The sequence below is a fragment of the Gavia stellata genome, chromosome 6 (assembly GCF_030936135.1).
Source record: "Gavia stellata isolate bGavSte3 chromosome 6, bGavSte3.hap2, whole genome shotgun sequence".
Lineage (NCBI taxonomy): Eukaryota > Metazoa > Chordata > Aves > Gaviiformes > Gaviidae > Gavia > Gavia stellata.
The window spans coordinates 25,559,057-25,574,910 of NC_082599.1; the positions used below are offsets into that span (position 1 = coordinate 25,559,057).

At 37.6% G+C, this 15,854-nt stretch overlaps 1 protein-coding gene across 1 annotated transcript in view; it reads left to right on the top strand.

Moving 5' to 3' along the window:
• The window catches only part of CDK14 (cyclin dependent kinase 14), a 254,406-nt gene that overhangs the window by 112,294 nt on the left and 126,258 nt on the right, over positions 1 to 15,854 (top strand). Inside the window, exons 8-9 of the mRNA XM_059818538.1 lie at positions 3,179 to 3,299; positions 14,092 to 14,185. Of these exons, the coding sequence (XP_059674521.1) occupies positions 3,179 to 3,299; positions 14,092 to 14,185 (215 nt within the window). The remainder of the gene's footprint in view (positions 1 to 3,178; positions 3,300 to 14,091; positions 14,186 to 15,854) is intronic.

Consider the following 15,854-nt stretch of genomic DNA (forward strand, 5'->3'; position numbering starts at 1 on the left):
ACCCTTCAGTTTTCTTTCAGTTGAAGGATGTGGTTAAATAAATTTTGCATGAGTAAGCATATTTGGATGTGCAAAAGGGTATAAAATATGTAGCAAATTTTCTTGCAGACGGATATCTGAAAAAGCCCCCTGTAACTGCATCTGGAACATCAAGACAAGAAATGCAGTAACTTGTTAGTGTTTCACATATATATTGATAGCATTCTTTTTAAACTGTAAATATATCTGAAAGATGAGGATATTTTTTCATGCCTTAAGTGTGATGAGAGACGTTTGCATTGATTTTGAGTCTTCAGGTGAAAGTGTTCATAATTGCAAATGCCTTCTTTATGCAGAACGTTATTCAGAAAAAGCAAACTTTGCTCCCTCCCTGAGAGAAAGCAGCTGCTCCAAGGCGTTAGCCTGATTCAGGTCCTTTCAGTTCTGCACAGGGGGAGCAATTGACTGAACAGCGGGACTGTGCCAAATTTTCCTCTGCCAAATTTTAGCCTTTGTGAGTATTTCCCTCAATTGTTCACTCCTCCTTTCCATTGGGCCATTTAGTTTCCGAAGTAGTGTATGTGCCCAACTAGGAAACCAGTTGGCCACAACTTAAAACATATGGCCTGTACCCACAAACCTGTTAAACCTGGTGATGCTGGTTGATGCCAATGTATGGCCTCAACCTGCTTTTACAAATTAAGGTTTTGTTTGTAACTTTCTCCATTCCAGTAACTATGCTCTTGTAACTGAGAAACCAGATGTAGCAGCTAACCTCAAATGAGGCTTCCATGGTGTTTTAGGACTGAAAAGCAGATCAAAGAAAAACATTTAGTTGTCCAGCAGGCTGGGATTAGCCCAAAAGGGCCATCCTTTGAAAATCGGATGGATTTTAGTTAACCTGGAATGGGTTAGAGGTGGGGGAGATCTAGAAGCAGGAAACAAGATGGGCGGCAGTCCTAGCAGGATGGGAGGACTGGTTCCATGCTGAATGGTCGCACCAGAGGAGGAAAGGTGTGCTTGGGCTGACTATAGCACTTGCAAAGCTCCATCCTGGCCAGTAAAGCGGCAGAAACTGCCAGGCAAGCATGGATATTGTATTATTTGCAGTATGATTTCTGGTATGGCAAGTTGGGTACTCATTTCTTCCTACATGGGAGATTTCTTGAGAGTGTGGATCAAAGACTTGGTGTCATAGAGACCTGAGTTCATTTTTCACCCCACAAACTCTGAAGTTTTTTGACAGTTTTCCCCAAATCACATGATGTTGCTGGCTTCTTAAAAATGCCTTTTCCCTGTCTGCCTATGCCTTTTCTCCTATCAAAGCTAGGTAGAAGATTAGGGACGAAAATGTTTGGAACCAGATTCAGTCTTCCTCAGGCAAGACTAAAGGGGTGTTCAGGCAGGCAAAGAAGGATGGAGCCATTCACCATCCAGGCTTCTCAAATCCTTTCATGATTTTTATTTAGCTTAATAATAGTAGGTCCATGTACACAAATTCAGGGACTCCTCCTTCAGTTTAGTCATGTGGGATATAGGTGCTCAGATACTCAGACTTGTTAATGCTTCCCTGGGCTAGGAATAAGAATTATTCACCAGTTAAAGCATTTGGTGGTTTATGATCTCCTGGAAGCAAAAACATTAATCTGGAGGCGGAGGCACTGCAGAGCGTGTGATGTGACCTCTCCTCCGGCCTCTTTGGGGCCGTACCTGGCCAACCCTGAGTTGTCTGTATGAGCTAAATTACTCATCAAGCTAGTGGCCAGGTGCACAAATGTAAAAGAGACAGAGGTCTGAAAATGTTAAAAATATGGTTATTCGTATTTGAAATGTAATTTTTTTTAGAAGAAATTTTGGCATACAGTCAAATTATTCCCCTACACTGGTCTAATTGCTATAATCAGCTGATAATGCAATCTACTGGCAAGATTTGCCATCATTACTATGGAGATATATTCACTGAGATTAACTGTTCTTAAATGGCTTCTCCAGTGTATTAAGAATAAAGGTGCAAAGGACTCTTGTCTTCACTCTTACGTGAATTCTCATGTTGCATGTTTCTTTCTGAGTGTACGACTTTGCTTTTTGGTTTGTGTAAGACATGACCTTCTGTTTCAGTAATTTAATTTGTTTTGTGAAAGGGAAATTGGTAGTTCTTTGTTTAAGAAAACACAAAAAAACCCCAGTAGCTCATTCTCCTAATTTCCATTACTTGTGCGTATCCAGTGTTCCCAGTGAGGGAGTGGATGGTCTCAAGGCAGTAACTAGGAGCAGATTATTTGGAAAAGGTGTTTGCAGGCCCGTGATGGGAACAGTCACCATAGCCCTGAAAATACTTTTCCATTTCCTGGAGGAGAGAGGCATCTGTAGGAGAACTGTTAGAAAAGTATGCTCTCTAACTGCTGTATTTAGCGTATGAGGGTCTCTCCTAAAATCTTTCCAACTTTACATGAGATAGATTATGGTTGTGTAGTAATGTGAATTATTTTAAATGACTGACAAGCTTAAAAGACAATTTCTGTAAATAGTCTTTCTTTAGTAGGCCACAGATTTAATTGAAATGATTTCTGCTTCTGAGGTTGGTGCACTGCCAATATACATTTGTTGAGAGAGAAGAATTTTGCACATACACATGTATTACTGCAATATTAATATTTATTTGAATGGTAATGTGTAAGTGTGTCTATTGCTTTCAAATATAAACTTGAATAAGTAGGCTGGGGTTTGCAGTCTAAATTGTGTAAGGTTTCCTTAGGCTTCCCTAAAAAACCAAATCTCATCTGTGGCACTGTTTGTCTGGGAGTTTTCTTTTCATTTCCTTTTCCTAAATAACATTGAAATTAAAGACTACTGATGCCTAAGGATGAGCAGTTAATGGAAATTAAAATCTTTATTTGTCTTTCATTTAGGTATACCACAGTTTATCTTTGCCTCTCTCCTGGGCCTGTGGTTGTCATTATGAAAAGCGTATTTTATTATTCCTTCATAATATTCACAGCTTTGTTTAGCCAGGTACTAAATGATAGATGCTACCACGTTCTTTCTTTAAGTAACTTACTCCAATACTAGAAGAAAAAAACGCCTGCAACATGCTGTCATGTTGTGTGATGTGTGCTTATATATCCTTTTAGGATCATAACTATACAGCAAACTATTTCTTTGTTTTGTTTGCATTAATTTATTTGTATTTACCCCACAGGTCTTGCAAGAGCTAAATCAGTTCCCAGCCATACCTATTCCAATGAAGTGGTAACCCTATGGTACAGGCCTCCAGATGTCCTTCTGGGATCAACAGAATATTCCACCTGCCTTGACATGTGGTAAGTATAGAATCCTTATGCAAGACTCTATGTAGGTGCTTTAGCTCTGATTTTTTTTTTAGATGTGTAAAACAAATATGTAGCAAGATTAGTGATACAGGTTAAAAAACTTGTGTGTAGTAATCTGTCTGGTTCACTCAGTATCTCCCTAAAGGAATCCCCTCCTGCCACCCCACCGGTTGGCAGCTGGTACCTGCTGTTGACACAGTACTGGAAGAGCCATTGGTGCTTTGCAAGAGACTGAGTTGTTGCTTGACTTTTGTAGTCTTAATGTGGTACTTGAATATGATATGATACTTGTTTTGCAGAAGATAAGACTTTCACCATGCCCGGCTGTTGCAAGGACAAAACCAGGATTCTCTGGATATGAGGATACAGCCTCAGTTCCTAATCTACTGTACTTGTTAGCAGTAAATAAGTGTGTGACACATCACTGAATAGTTTTCTTTCAAACCTACAGATTTTATTTAGACCTGCAGGTTTGAAAGGGCAGTTTGATGTGTACAATATATAGCACCTTGCTCCTTTTTGATAACATCATTTAGTCCTGTGTTGAACAAAGAAGGTATTTGGGTTTTTTGCCTGTTAGAAACCAAGGTGGAGGTTCTTCATTTATCCTGTAGGTTTTGAGGTCACAGGATCTCTGTAATCTGGATGAATTCTGTGATTAGTAAGAGCTTTAACTGTGTTAGTAGAAGCAATGCATGTTCATTCAAGAAACAGAAATGTGGAAAAAAAAATTTTCTTTACAAAGACAGTCTCATGCTCTGGAAGATGTTAATTTTTTTGAATGTGATTTGACTTTTTAAATCTATACAACTCGTTTCATTTGAGAAAAAAGATATACTGAGCAAGTTTCAGAAAAATATAATTTTTCTTTGTAGTTTGCTGAAGTATCTTTCTTTAATACAGGCAACCTAAATCTAGAATTATGATTATGTTAAAATCTAGACATAACTGTAATATAAGGTTAAAAGGACCTTATGTTTTCATATGGTGGGTGAATAATATTTGTCAAGGTAATCTTGCAGTGTCATACTGAAACTGATGACCTAGCAGGAATATTTTTTTACTGAGGAAGGGAACTAAGCATGACTAGGCTGTGTTTAGTCCTGTAGCTGAGATCAGAGAATGTGGGATGAAAAGCTACATTTTCCTGAAAATCTCATCTAGTTTTTCCCCGTAGCACTGTTAAGTCTTGACTCCTGGGGGCAGGAGTTAGAAGCTGCAGAATTGTTTCATTTGAAGGGGTTACAGAGTATAAATACTAGAATATCTAATACTGAAGAGAGTATTTAGTATAACTGGACCCCTGGCTGCTGTAGTTCCTTGACCTGTAAGGGTAGGTGAACCAAGAGGCAGGAAAGGGAGGGTGAACAAACTTTTCCAAATGTGAACATGGTGATATTGCAGCTGCACCAGAGAGGCAACGGCAGCATCTTCTGTATCAGCTCTCTGGTTTTCTTCAAACCATTCTCTACCTCACAGATCTAAAATAATTTCCCCCTATATCTCAGGTTCTCATCTATTCTAAAACTGTCCTGTTTTCCCAAAGATCAGGTTCAACCTGGTGTCTTCACAAACTGTATGCAATCTCCACATGCCATCTGCTCCTGATGTTCTGCAATCACCTCTTTTCCAAGATACACCTCTGACACTCTCAGCAAGAAACTTGGCTTGCTTGGGTGAGGCAGGACAACTGCATCAGAGGATGGAAATAGCTGGGAGATGTAAATAGTTCTTTCTGCTCATCTTCTTATAGTTCAGTCTACATGCATTCAGTTCTTGAGAGTCCCACATCTTTGTGTGCATGTGTACATACATGTCTCAAGTTGTCAAGTACAAAGAGAATGAGAGAATATATGGAAATGGCTAAAGAAAATTTTTAAATGCTTTAATAGAGAAAACTTCTCAAAAAGTCCTCTAAAATGTTTTTTTTTCGTCAAAAGAGACATTGGAATTTTTTTTTAACATTTACCAATTAAAAAAAATATTGCACTTTGAAATTAAGGGTTTTTTTTGGTTGTGGTTGTTTTTTTTTAAACTGAACAAAGGGTTTTAAAACATTTTTGATTCTCACTGAAACTTTTTCCACAAAGAAAAATTATTCACTCAGAAGTTCAATAGCTTGTCAAAAATAGATCTTTTAACATTCCTCCCAATAATGATTTTAGTAAAAGAGCTATTAAAAAGTCCAGTCAAACTGTGTGGTGTTACTGTGATAGAGATCAAATTAAGCCATACAGCTAATAGAAGCTTTTTAAAGTTATTATACATGCAGACTGAGTATTCCCTTCATAATCGTGTGTTTATATTCAAATTACATGGACAGCTGGGAAGATCAAGGAAGGACTCAAAATGCTACTTCAGCAATCTAGGTCATTATTTTGTGTCCTGACAAAAATGATGGAGTGTATTGGGGAAGAACGCAATAATTACATCTTCAATGATATCAATAAACGATGTCCTCTTGCGCAGAGCATTTCATATAGGTCTGAAAAAGATCCAGGTGCTCAGGGATAGAGGTGGTGAGTTCTGTTTCAAATGAAAAATGATGTCATACTGCTAGATTTGTGCTAGATTTGTAGCCCTTACAAAATTTTTGCTGCCCTGTACAAACTGGGAGAACTATGAAAAGCTTAGAAAAAAAGCCCTAGTAATAGAGTTTCTTTCACATGGCAGGAATTTATGTAGAGGCTCAGCTACTGTCACATCAGAAATCAGATTAGAGCAAGTGTATATTGTATGTGACAGGAGAGCTTTAGGTTTTTACTTCTGTGCTTTGCTGGGTTATCTGAGACAGCGCTTCCAGTTTGGTTGTGAGAGGTGTAGTTGCATGTTAAGGTCACTTACGCTTATTTGGCACATCTAACAGTGAGCTCTGCTGGAGCACAGGCTAGCTTGGGGCTTTATTTATACAATGGTTATACATAGCTGGGCCATAATTACATTAAAACCACTTAGTGACTTCCTGGAGTGGGAGGAAGGGAGATGCAGAAAAACCCACCTACCATCAGATTCCAAGATAATTTGGTAATTTGTTAGCAAAAGTGTGTTTGTAGCATTAGCATTTTTATGCAATTACTGGCATTATGTCCTTATGGCAGATAGTGTGTGCTCTCCTGTGTCCTTACTGAGGATCTACGTGATGACAAAACTAGGCAGCCACTTCACTAAAAATATTAATAAAGTTGAGGCAGAAGCACATCTGTTTTTTCCATTTAGGAAAAAAATAAAACAGGCACAGGGCCTGTACAGACACTATAGCCATGATAAAGCACATTTCATGGTGATTCCCAAGGAACGGAAAGTGGGGCTCCTACTGAGTAGAAGACCAGCTGCATGAATCACAGAATCACAGAATCACTACGGTTGGAAAAGGCCTGTAAGATCATCAAGTCCAACCTGGGGAAAAAAAAAAAAAAAACAACCCACCACACAACAACAACAAGCCACAACCCACCCAACACCACACAGCACCATGTCCATCAAGCTACATGCCACAATGCCACATCCACACGCTCCTTGAATATCTCCAGGGAGGGTGACTCTACCACATCCCTGGGCAGCCTATTCCAATGTTTCACTGCTCTCTCAGTAAAGAAAAATGAAAAAAGAGTCCAAATATTAACCACTGGACAGTGGCTAGGAAGCAGGTGGCAGAGGCTGCGGGCTATTTTTACACTTCATTTGCTGGCATAGGGCATTAGGATAGTAACTAAAAGCTAATGATCCACATGCAATGTTACATTCTTCTGCATTCTTTTTTAAATAGCCACTGGCAATAAAATAATATTAATGAAGACGTACATGCCTTAGTGGTGTCAGGCTGGTGATGGGAAGCAATGCCGTGGGCTTGGTGATTTACTGCTGACAGCATTTGATACAGCAGCGTTGTGTGAATGTATTATACTACCCACAACTTTATCAAAGAGTTGTGATAACCTTTGATATACCTATTTTTTCCCGCTTGATGAGGACTTACTAGTAGCTAGGAAAATGGCTTTGCATTGCCTCTAGTGTAACTTGTCCTAATCCTTGAATTTTAGAGTCCTTTGAAAGTCAATGCAGGGAAAATAAGCTTCAATACATAAAGGGTTTATGTATTAATAAAACCCATATATAAGTAATACAGAAACATAGGAAAAAAATGCCCAAATGAACCTATTCTATTTATTCCTTACAGGAAGACTATAGTATTAGTAAATTAAGCAATTAAAACAGGTTATTAAATCCTTTTTGATTCTGGGAATGCATCTACTGCTACATCTGGGTTGGTTACATCAAGAAGTCACTGGGGATATTTTATTTTGAACTGCAGCTGGCTTTAAACTGTGTTTGCTAACAGCTGGTGATTTTTTGCATATCCTGTTGTTTTGTTTTTAAAAAATACACTCTTAGTCACAGCTGGGGTAACCTAAGGAGTTATGGGCCATGATATATTTTAAATTCACTTTTAGAAACTAACATCAGCTATGTTTAGTGCTGCGGAAAAAATCACTTAAAACTAGGCCAGTCAAATGTTATGAAATTGCTTATTAAATCACTTTTATTTAACTTTGTAACATCTGGATTGATATACATGATTTCAAATCTGATCTTAATTTAGGGAAAGCTCTTCATATGGAGTTTTTCTATCCTGTTATTAGAAAAATAAACGGTATTTTTCAGGAACACACCACTTTCCACATATAGGCTGCTCCGAGTGCAGATTTGAGTGCTCACTGTAATTCCATGCACGCTTTCATGAATATTTGACCAATGGAGACCTATGACAGTAATTAAGATATTTATTAAATAAAAATGGATCTTGTCTTAGACACAGGTGCACCAAATTATGTTTTTACACAGGGGACATTACAAAGGCATCTTTATCCTGTATCTGCTGTAAACAGTTTGCAGTGAGAGAAATCCAAGAGCAGGAGTCCCAGTATGCCCTGAAGAAATACTGCTTGGAACCCAAGAGAGAAAGCAGCGTAGGGTAAATTAGTTCTTTTGCCCTTGATGTTCTTTGTGATTATGACTTCTACTCCAAAGAAATGCTAATCTGTAGGATTAGGATATTAAGGTGAGGACATTGAGATAATTATCAAGGTATTGTTAATTAAACTTCTCTCATTGTCAGTGAGTTCTTCAAAAGTTTTATCAGCTGAATTAGCTTTTGATTGGAAAATTCTCATAGGGTCAAATTCATGGAAACACTATGTGTGAGGAAACCATCTTGGTCTAGAAATATGTTTCATGTGTATCAGGGAAGTACCTTGTAAAGGTATCTGGATCCAGAAAAGAAAACCAGGAAGAACATGTTCAACAGGAAAATATCTCATGGCAAAATGTTGTTCAAGTTTGAAAGTTATTTTCTTGAGCTTTTTTTGTATTCTGCTTTTACAGAACAAGTGAGTTTAATAGAAAGATTCTTGCAAAAAGGGATCAGGTACATTTTAACCCTTCATGAATATAATGTTTCTTAATGAGAAACTGAGCATTGCTACAGAGGGTTGGATTGCAAAACAAATTTCTGGAGCTTTTATTGCTAGGTAGTTCAGTGACACAGGCAAGAACATGAGCACTGTATTCACTTGTAATTACAATTGCCTCAAGACTGACTGTAAAGAAATACTTCGAACTATCATGCTTTCAGGTAAATCATTTTTCATTCATCGCATCTGCTTTCTGCAGAAATTTTAATGTTGTTCTTTGTCATCATGGAAGGGAAGGGAAGTTTTGCTTCACTCATTACTTCTCATGTGAGAACTGTAATCTGTTTGCCTTATTGCCCCTATTCTTTGATCAGACTGTATCTACCATCACATGTTACTTTTCATATATCAAAGTGGAGTGGTCATGAAAGACAAATTCCAATCAAGTCCAGCATCTGCAGGCATTCTGGCAATGTGGCACTGTAGAATTAAATCAGATTTTTGTCAATTAAGGAGACGAAAGTCCCTTGCTTTTTGTTTCTTTCCCCCAAAATTTGGTTTTATAGTTCTGTTCATAAGCAGGATCATATAGGAACATGACTTTTTTTCTGAATAAATCAGACAAGATAAAAATCTCTGTGCCCTTCTAACAAGTTGCATATTACTAGTGGACTTTATGGAAGACGTACCAGTATTACCTTTTGGTGACAAATCCATTAAAAACCAAGTAATTGAGTTTTGAGGGGTGTGTGTTTTGCTTTATTTTAAATTCTGATATATTTAACATTACAAACTGCATGTAGTTTTGGAAACTCGAATGAAAACTTTGCTGTTCCTCTGAATTTCAGAAATTTCACCAGGAGGACTGCTGGAAGCAATTACTTGGTTTTCGTAAAATGCCTTCCCCCGCTGAAGCTAAATCCTGCACGCTGACAACAGGCTTCATGACCAGATAGAAACCTTATGTGAAGACCCAGCAAAAGTCTTCACTGTAAAAAACATACTGAATGTTACCACCTGCACTGAGCCTGCTAGAAAGCAGATCTGTTCAGGGCAGAAAGTTCAACAGTTTAAAACATGTATAGTAGGCATATAGGCTTTCTATAATCTTGATTTAAGTATAAACTAAAACTTGGTTTGGAAACAACGCCTCCTCATTTCAGAGTGTGGCTGTAGTCTCTTTTATGGATCCATCAAGAAAGACTGGAATATTAACCGAAGGAAACCACCCTAATAATCTTTTACAGATTATGCCTCATGAAAGCTTTTTTTTTTTTTTTTTGTTGTTTACAGTATTCAAGTACAGATAGGCTGGAGATTCTTCTTGTCGCAGTAAGGATCTTGGTTACACAGAGACAGGAATGTGAATTCCTAAACCAAAAACACAAAACCAAACCACCAGTAAGCCAGTTAATTTTAAGGGAATACCATTTTGAATTATAAAAGCTGTGCAGAAAAAAAAAAAAAAAGGCAGTTTCCTGAGGCATCCAACTTCATTTTTACAGGCTCATTTACTATGTCAATTCAAATGCAAGAGTAACTCATTTAGCTGTGCTATTAACTCTTACTCTGTATAAGGCTGTGTGGTGACAGCCACAGTCCCAGGAAATTAAGCAGGACAATAGAAGAGCAATATTAGATGGTATGGCCACATATGGTCTCATCAATACATCAATAAGTTTAGTCATGCTTTTTGTCATCAGAGGGTAAGCCACCCATTTCAACATTAAATGGCTGTCACTTTTACTTTGCAAGGTTATCCAATGCTGTTCCGTTGGAAAGATCTCTGAACAAAGTCACAGTGTTCGGCTTATTTATTCAAAATCAGAAGTCCATAAAGAGAGTAGGAAAATCTGAATCGAATACACTGAAATATGTTAGGCTAATGTTATTTTGTCACAAATTATTTCTCAAGTGCTGCCTGAAAATGGCATTGTATGCTGAGTGTGCACAAATTATACATAAGTAACATACCCCTGGAGATGCATGCACGTTAAAGCGAAGTTAATTTGTTGTATTTCATATTTCAAGAAGTAATCTTTGTGTCATAGAAACTAGAGATGGAAGTGATCTGTGAGGTCATCTTATCCACCCTGCAAGTCTGTTCCCTGAAGAATATTCTGAACTGTTTCAGCTTGTCTGGTTTTCACACAACTGTAACGGTGGGGTATAGCACAATTGTTAAGTGTATTTCTCTAATGCTCACCCTAAAATTTTTATTTCCTAAAGGCATTCTGCTATTTCTAGGTACGCTATCTTGGATCTACCTACAGTTCTGGGAACTATTAAAATCCTAATCAGTTCTTCCCTGTCCTTCGTTTTGCATAATTTTAAATACAGAGGCATTACGTTCTCCCTGTCCCTTCTGTTTTCTTGTAGCCCAGAATAACATCATTCTCTTAATTTTTCCTTACAAACCAGTTCTTCTGGCACAAAAATAACTTTTGCTTTGCTCAAAAATCTCTCTAACCTATTTAATAGTTTGTGAAGTCTACAAAAACAAGACTGAATTTCAAGGCCTTGTAGAGGCTTTATTTCTTTTCACGTTCAATGTGTGTGCACTTATGGTTTGTGATTCAGGGATCCTATTATATACTCAGTTTCTACTTGCTGTGAGCCTAAAATTCACTGATACCACTAAGACATCTAAAATACCATCCAGCCATCTTGAAGCCTTTATGTGCTATTACAGCTTTCTGGGTTTTTCCTATCAGTTCAATGTCATACTCTTATTTTTTATTAGTATTTTCTTTTTTTTTTTAGTATTCATTTAATCTTCTTTTTCTATGGACTTACTCTTCAATGTGCTGAACACCATAACCTTTGAAACCAAGCACAAGCTTAATTTTCAAGTGGGCCGAAGGGAACAGCAGTCTTCCAGCTCAAACCTTGAAGGTTGTTTGTGTTTTTCTCCTCAATGATTTTAATAACCTTTTGATTTTTGTATTAGTTGTTTATTTAACTCCAGTACTCTTTCACTTTCATTTCAGCTTGTGACTAAATGGAGTACTAGGTTACAGAAGAGTCCTAGACACATAATAGGATTCTTCTTTCCAAGCAGGAAATTATTCTTCAGTAGTGTTGTTTGCAGTTCTTACTTGATTTTTTGGCTTATACTTGTGTGAGACCTGCTAAAAGTGGAAAATTTTGTAAATAGATTATGTGAAACAATATAAAATTTGGCAAAATCTTTCTGTTGCCTTTACAGAATTTCTGTTCAAACAGCTAGCTGAAGTTTCTCTGCCGATAGCAGTACATGCCCTCAAATGATACACTGGTTTAATGAAATGCCTGTTTTCTGGTTGCAAGAATAGAACTCTAATCCTCTTTTCTTTAGTCTAAATTCAATTTGTTTTATTTCTCGTCTTGAATAAATGGCTTCTGACTGAAATCTTGATTTTTTCCTTGCCTGAGATCCCGATACAGTTTATAAGTATTTGACTAAGATATATTGTGCCTATCTGTGCCTAATGAAGCACTAACCAGACTAAATGATGAATGGCAGTTCAATCAATTCAGTGCATTTGGTAACCAGCAGAAGCAGATGGAACATAGATTTTAACCTCTCTTTTATAAACACCTGAATTATTCTAAAATTTGACCAGAACTGTGCTTTCGAAAGTTTTCTTCCACTTTTCAATGCCTAAGGAGAAACTTTGCTTAATATAGCTATGCTTTGGGACGTAGAATTAGAAAATAGTGATCTATGTTTAATGTTCTTCAAGAAATTTGACTGTCAACTCTCATTGTCCTGGAACGTAAAATTATTTCATTATTCAGTAGCGGTCAAAGCCTTCAGGGATGAGTAAAGCACGGGTTGTCTGCCGATAATCTTAGTTAAGTGGTATCTATAAATACTCAGCCTCGGCCTTAATGAAAATATGCCATCTATTTTCATTAAGTTGTTTTATTCTAGAAGCACTTCCTCACCAATATATGCACACATATCCCAAAAATTAAAAGCTACTTTCTGAATGCATCATCACGATGCATAAGCAATGAAAAGGTATGCAATTACTACGTTCCAAATAATTTACTTCTAAAAACAAAGTTAAATTAGAGGTTATTGCTAGGATTTTCTGACACGGAAACACAAGTCACAATTTCAGGGAAAGGTGGTACCATAGTTAGTTTTGCAAATTCTTCATTCATTTTGATATATATTTTGGGTTATTGAATTGGCATTTGGTTTAGGTGAAGGGTTTTTTTGTGTGATTACTTACACAGACATGGTTATACAGCATACGTAGGTGTTTGCATGCGGAAATTGCAGAAAAATGTATGTAGAAAAATGTAATTGAACAAGTTAAAATATATAATCAAATTCTGCATCCTACTGGTAGCCATGGGGGGATGTTTTCTCTTAAAATTATTTTTGCTGAGGGAACAAGCAACTCCTGAGCTTTCTTCATCCTGAAAAGATGCAAATGCAAGTTTGTAATTTATTTTGCTTTTCAGACACAGGAAGTCCACAGGTTATCTGAAATTTGAGTTAAAGAGTCACAGAAACTTTCCTCAACATTGAGAATGAGAATCCAGTCTTTGTGCTGTAGTTAGTATGTCTCAGCTATTTTTTCCCTCTGATTTACCAGTACTTCTGCCAGTGGTTTAACTGAGTGGGATGAGGGGGACTCATGTGAAGTACCTTTTGTGAGAGACCAGGGACAGGAGCTGTAATGAGGTGGCTGTCATGGCATGGAGAGGAGGGACCCCATGGTTGCTCAGCCCATTGCAGCAGCTCTCAGCCAGATCTTTTGGGGAACGGGGTCAGCAGCCCCCCAGAGCTATGGGCTTTCAGCTTCCTTCTTTGATGCTGGAAGAGGGGAGAAGAAAGCCCAAGCAAGCCCATCCCAGAAGTCATCTGCATTTGGGCAGTAGCTTAGTTCAGTGACTGCGAGCAGCCATGTGCCCTTTTCCTTTTTACTCATTTTTTTCCAGATTCTCCTCCCATGCCAAGCCCTTCCAGTGTGCCTCCATGCCATAGTCCTGTCCCCATTCAGCTTCTCCCACGGGTGCTCTTTCACTGCCATTCTCACATCCACAGAATTTCTTTGGGAGCATGAGTATGCTGCTCAGGAAGCACTCATACAAATAGAGAGCAGCTGCTGTGCTTTTATTGGTCTCAAAAGCTACCACCAATATTCCTGCTACCTCTGCACTTGCCTTCAAACACCTGAGAAGTATTCATATGTATACATTGGTTTTAGTAAATGCACATACTTGTCCTTCCGCCTGGCATTCATTTTTAAAAATAAATAAATAAATATTATTTAAAAACTTCTGATGGATACAAAAGCTATGTTGCTGGCCATTTAATCTATACGAAATCTTTCTAACATTGCATACTTTCTCTTTTTTTTTTTCCTCTGTAGGGGAGTGGGTTGTATCTTTGTAGAAATGATTCAAGGGGTCGCTGCTTTTCCAGGAATGAAAGACATTCAAGATCAACTTGAAAGGATATTTCTGGTGAGTTCTTTATTGCTGAAGTAATGTGCCTAAGACAACAAAGGATTGATTGATAAATGTTCACATATTTCTTTGTGTCAGGAATTAAATTACTGATAGATCCAAGGATCAGAAGCCTAGTCCACGACCTAGATACAGTTTACTTGATATATTCTTGAAGACTGTGTAATAAGTTCAGATCCTAATTTTTTCAATTAATATTTTTTAAATAATCTATACAAGGGTTTTTATATAATTGTGGAAAAAAGCTTTCCAAATGTAAGGCAATGGAAATCCAGCCAGTTTGTCATCCTCACTTTGTAAGTGATGAAAAATGATGGCTCTGGTTGCTGCTTTATTAATATTATGCTAATATTGTAGTGGCAATGGTAAGTATTTTTTGTGAGATAGACCTATAAAGGAAAAGTAAGATAGGAAATGAGGTGAGAAACAATGGGAAATCAGAAATCATGCTTATTCTAAAGTTCAACAGAAGTCCTTGACTACTCCTTCTGCAGCCTGGTTGGACCCTTCATAAGGTATATGGGTACCTCATAGGCACTGATGACACATCCACATTGGGAGTGAAAGAAGAGGTAATTTATATCGAGCATAAACCATCATTTACGCATTTTTCTTTCCAGGGTTGTGGGTTTTGTTTGGGTTTTTTTGTTTCTTTGTTTGTTTGGGGGGGGGGAGGGGGTATTTTTTTGTTTGTTTTTTACCTTGCTCTTTCTCCCATTGTGCTCTGGGTTTGGCAGTTCTCTTTCAAAAGGCTCAGGAACAACTTTTCTTCAGTCCCTGATAAAGGGTTTCATTTACTCCGATGCCTGCTGGGAGCTGTGCTGTTGTGGACTGGGTTTATTTAGGGAAGCCACTGCTCACCCAGATACTAGCCAAAGTGGCTTCTGGTACTGTGGGGTGGCCATTGGGGAAAGTGCAAATGCAGAGAATTTATTTGGGATTCTTTTTTGGCCCATGGAGAGGGAAAGAAAGTCTTTCATAATGTGTCTATAAAATCTACATTCTTCATTTTACTCAGACTTGCTTGTACTATATCTCTCTTGTTGGGACACCAGGGAATTTAGCGACTGCTTTTAGGAATGACTCAGAAAAAAAAAAAAAATCTCTCTAAAACAAGACCTTATTTGATTGTGATATAAAAATATCTCATTTTCTGTGAAATATTTTGTTATTCTGCCTGCTTGGCTACTACCCTGACAATTCTGTGCTATGGAAAAATAGCTGTGCCGCAACGTACACAGGGAGCAGCAGTTCTGAGCAGTTCCTGTGAAGTGTCTAATTGCTTCATTTGTTCGCCAGCTTGTGTATTTTAAGCTAGCAACTTCTGGGCCAGTTTCAGGGTTTTGCTTTCTTAAATTATTATGCTTCTCATTTATTGGGATGAAATTTCCTCCTTATTTATAGAACACGAAATTTAGAAAAACAATAAATTCCGTTTTGGGACTTCATCTCATTGATTGTGGTAAAATTTTAGTGAGTGTTTTTACTATGGAAATTCAGTAGACTTCTAACAGCAGAAATCAGTGCTTCCTTTAATGGGGCCTTTTTGCACTATATCGTATGAGATCGTATGATACAGTGCAAAAAGTGATAGCGATAGGCATATCATATAAACCCATTTCTGTATGCCTTTTGTAAACCTTTTGTATATTCCCATTTTCTTTTC